The sequence below is a fragment of the Cariama cristata genome, unplaced genomic scaffold (genome assembly GCF_000690535.1).
Source record: "Cariama cristata isolate BGI_N322 unplaced genomic scaffold, ASM69053v1 scaffold18333, whole genome shotgun sequence".
Taxonomy (NCBI): domain Eukaryota; kingdom Metazoa; phylum Chordata; class Aves; order Cariamiformes; family Cariamidae; genus Cariama; species Cariama cristata.
The window spans coordinates 23,738-25,074 of NW_009610364.1; the positions used below are offsets into that span (position 1 = coordinate 23,738).

Consider the following 1,337-nt stretch of genomic DNA (forward strand, 5'->3'; position numbering starts at 1 on the left):
GGGGCAGCCGGTAGCTCACTGCTGCACAACATTTTTCTGCTTGGATGCCTTAGAGGCAGACGCCAGCACCTCCCTTCTCCCCATGCTGCAGCCCCCACCTCGACATCCCCGTCCGTCTGTCTCCCCGGGGCTTCTCGCTCCCTCGCAGCCATCGCAGCCCCACTGCCAGAGCCCCCCAGGCTGCTTTGGCGTGACCCCACTCGCTGAGCCCCCACAGGCGCCAGGCGTCGCTCCCCGCAGAGCCGAGAAGCACATCTGCACCTGGAGCACTGTTTCTCTCTGCTTTAAATGGACCGAGCCATTAAAAACCCACTCAAACCCCCGCAGGGGAGTGCAGCAGGCAAGCTTTGCCCCCCTCCCTCAGCCACCGCTACCCTGGGACAATGTCCCATCCACGCAGGGACACCAGCACACTGTTCGTTGGGCCACCCTCCCCAGGCCAGCTCTCCATCCCACGCACCTCTGCCTTGCTGGAAAGCGTTTCATGGCCACATCCATCCTCTGCTTGTCCTGTGTGCTCGAGGCTGGGCTCAGGTGAGGCACCCAAAGGTGGTATCTGGAAAGAGGCAAAAGCTTTGAGCACAAACACCCTTGCGCCCTCCCCATGCTCAACCAACCAGCCCCAGCAGCATCAGTACACACGGACAAATCTCCGGATGCGGCTGGCAGCCCGCCTTGCCCCGATGCCCGAGCCCATGCTGCCTCCAACCCGTGTGCCAAGCTATGGCAGGGCTGCTGGAGTGAGGAAGAGCAGAGACCTTCAGCGCCCAGCCTTGGAGCCAGGGTTTGGAGCTCATGAGCTGCTCTCTGCGGCATCCCCAGCCTGGGGGACCAGGAGCTTTGCAAGGAGCCATCGGTGAGGGGGAGCAGCTCGGCCAGCACCGGGCTCAGCTGCCCGGGATGCTGATGCAGCAGATCACGGCTAGCAGGAGGGAAGAGGAGAGGAACAGCACAGTATGCTCAGTTCATTAACGCTCGCAGCGCCTGCTCTGCCACCTGCCTTCTCCATCACAGGGTAACATGCCCTTAAAACCCTCCCGTCCCCCCACTGCAATCTCAGAGCTGGGGCTTCCCTGCCCTCCCAGCCCCACATCACCTTTAAGCGCAGAATGGCCTCGACCCCCGTGCAAATCCTTCCTTCCCCTGCCCTCTGACAGCCCAAGCAGTTCTCAGCTGAACCTTTTCCTGCTGCGCCGGGAGGGCAGCCGCAGAGGAAGATACGCGTGGGCAGGGAGCAGGGACGTTGCATCTGTTGGCCTTGCGGTCAAATACCAGTGCTAGGCTGGGAACAGCCTCTGGGCTGGCTTGAAAATCCACCAGCGGGGACAAAACCCCCA

At 62.2% G+C, this 1,337-nt stretch overlaps 1 protein-coding gene across 1 annotated transcript in view; it reads right to left on the reverse strand.

The window, feature by feature from the left end:
* MXRA7 (matrix-remodelling associated 7) overlaps positions 1 to 556 on the reverse strand; it is a gene marked incomplete at its 5' end in the record, with an annotated part of 21,850 nt that extends 21,294 nt beyond the window's left edge. The window contains one exon of the mRNA XM_009697868.1: positions 461 to 556. Coding sequence (XP_009696170.1) covers positions 461 to 556 — 96 coding nt within the window. The remainder of the gene's footprint in view (positions 1 to 460) is intronic.
* Positions 557 to 1,337: the final 781 nt, after the last annotated feature.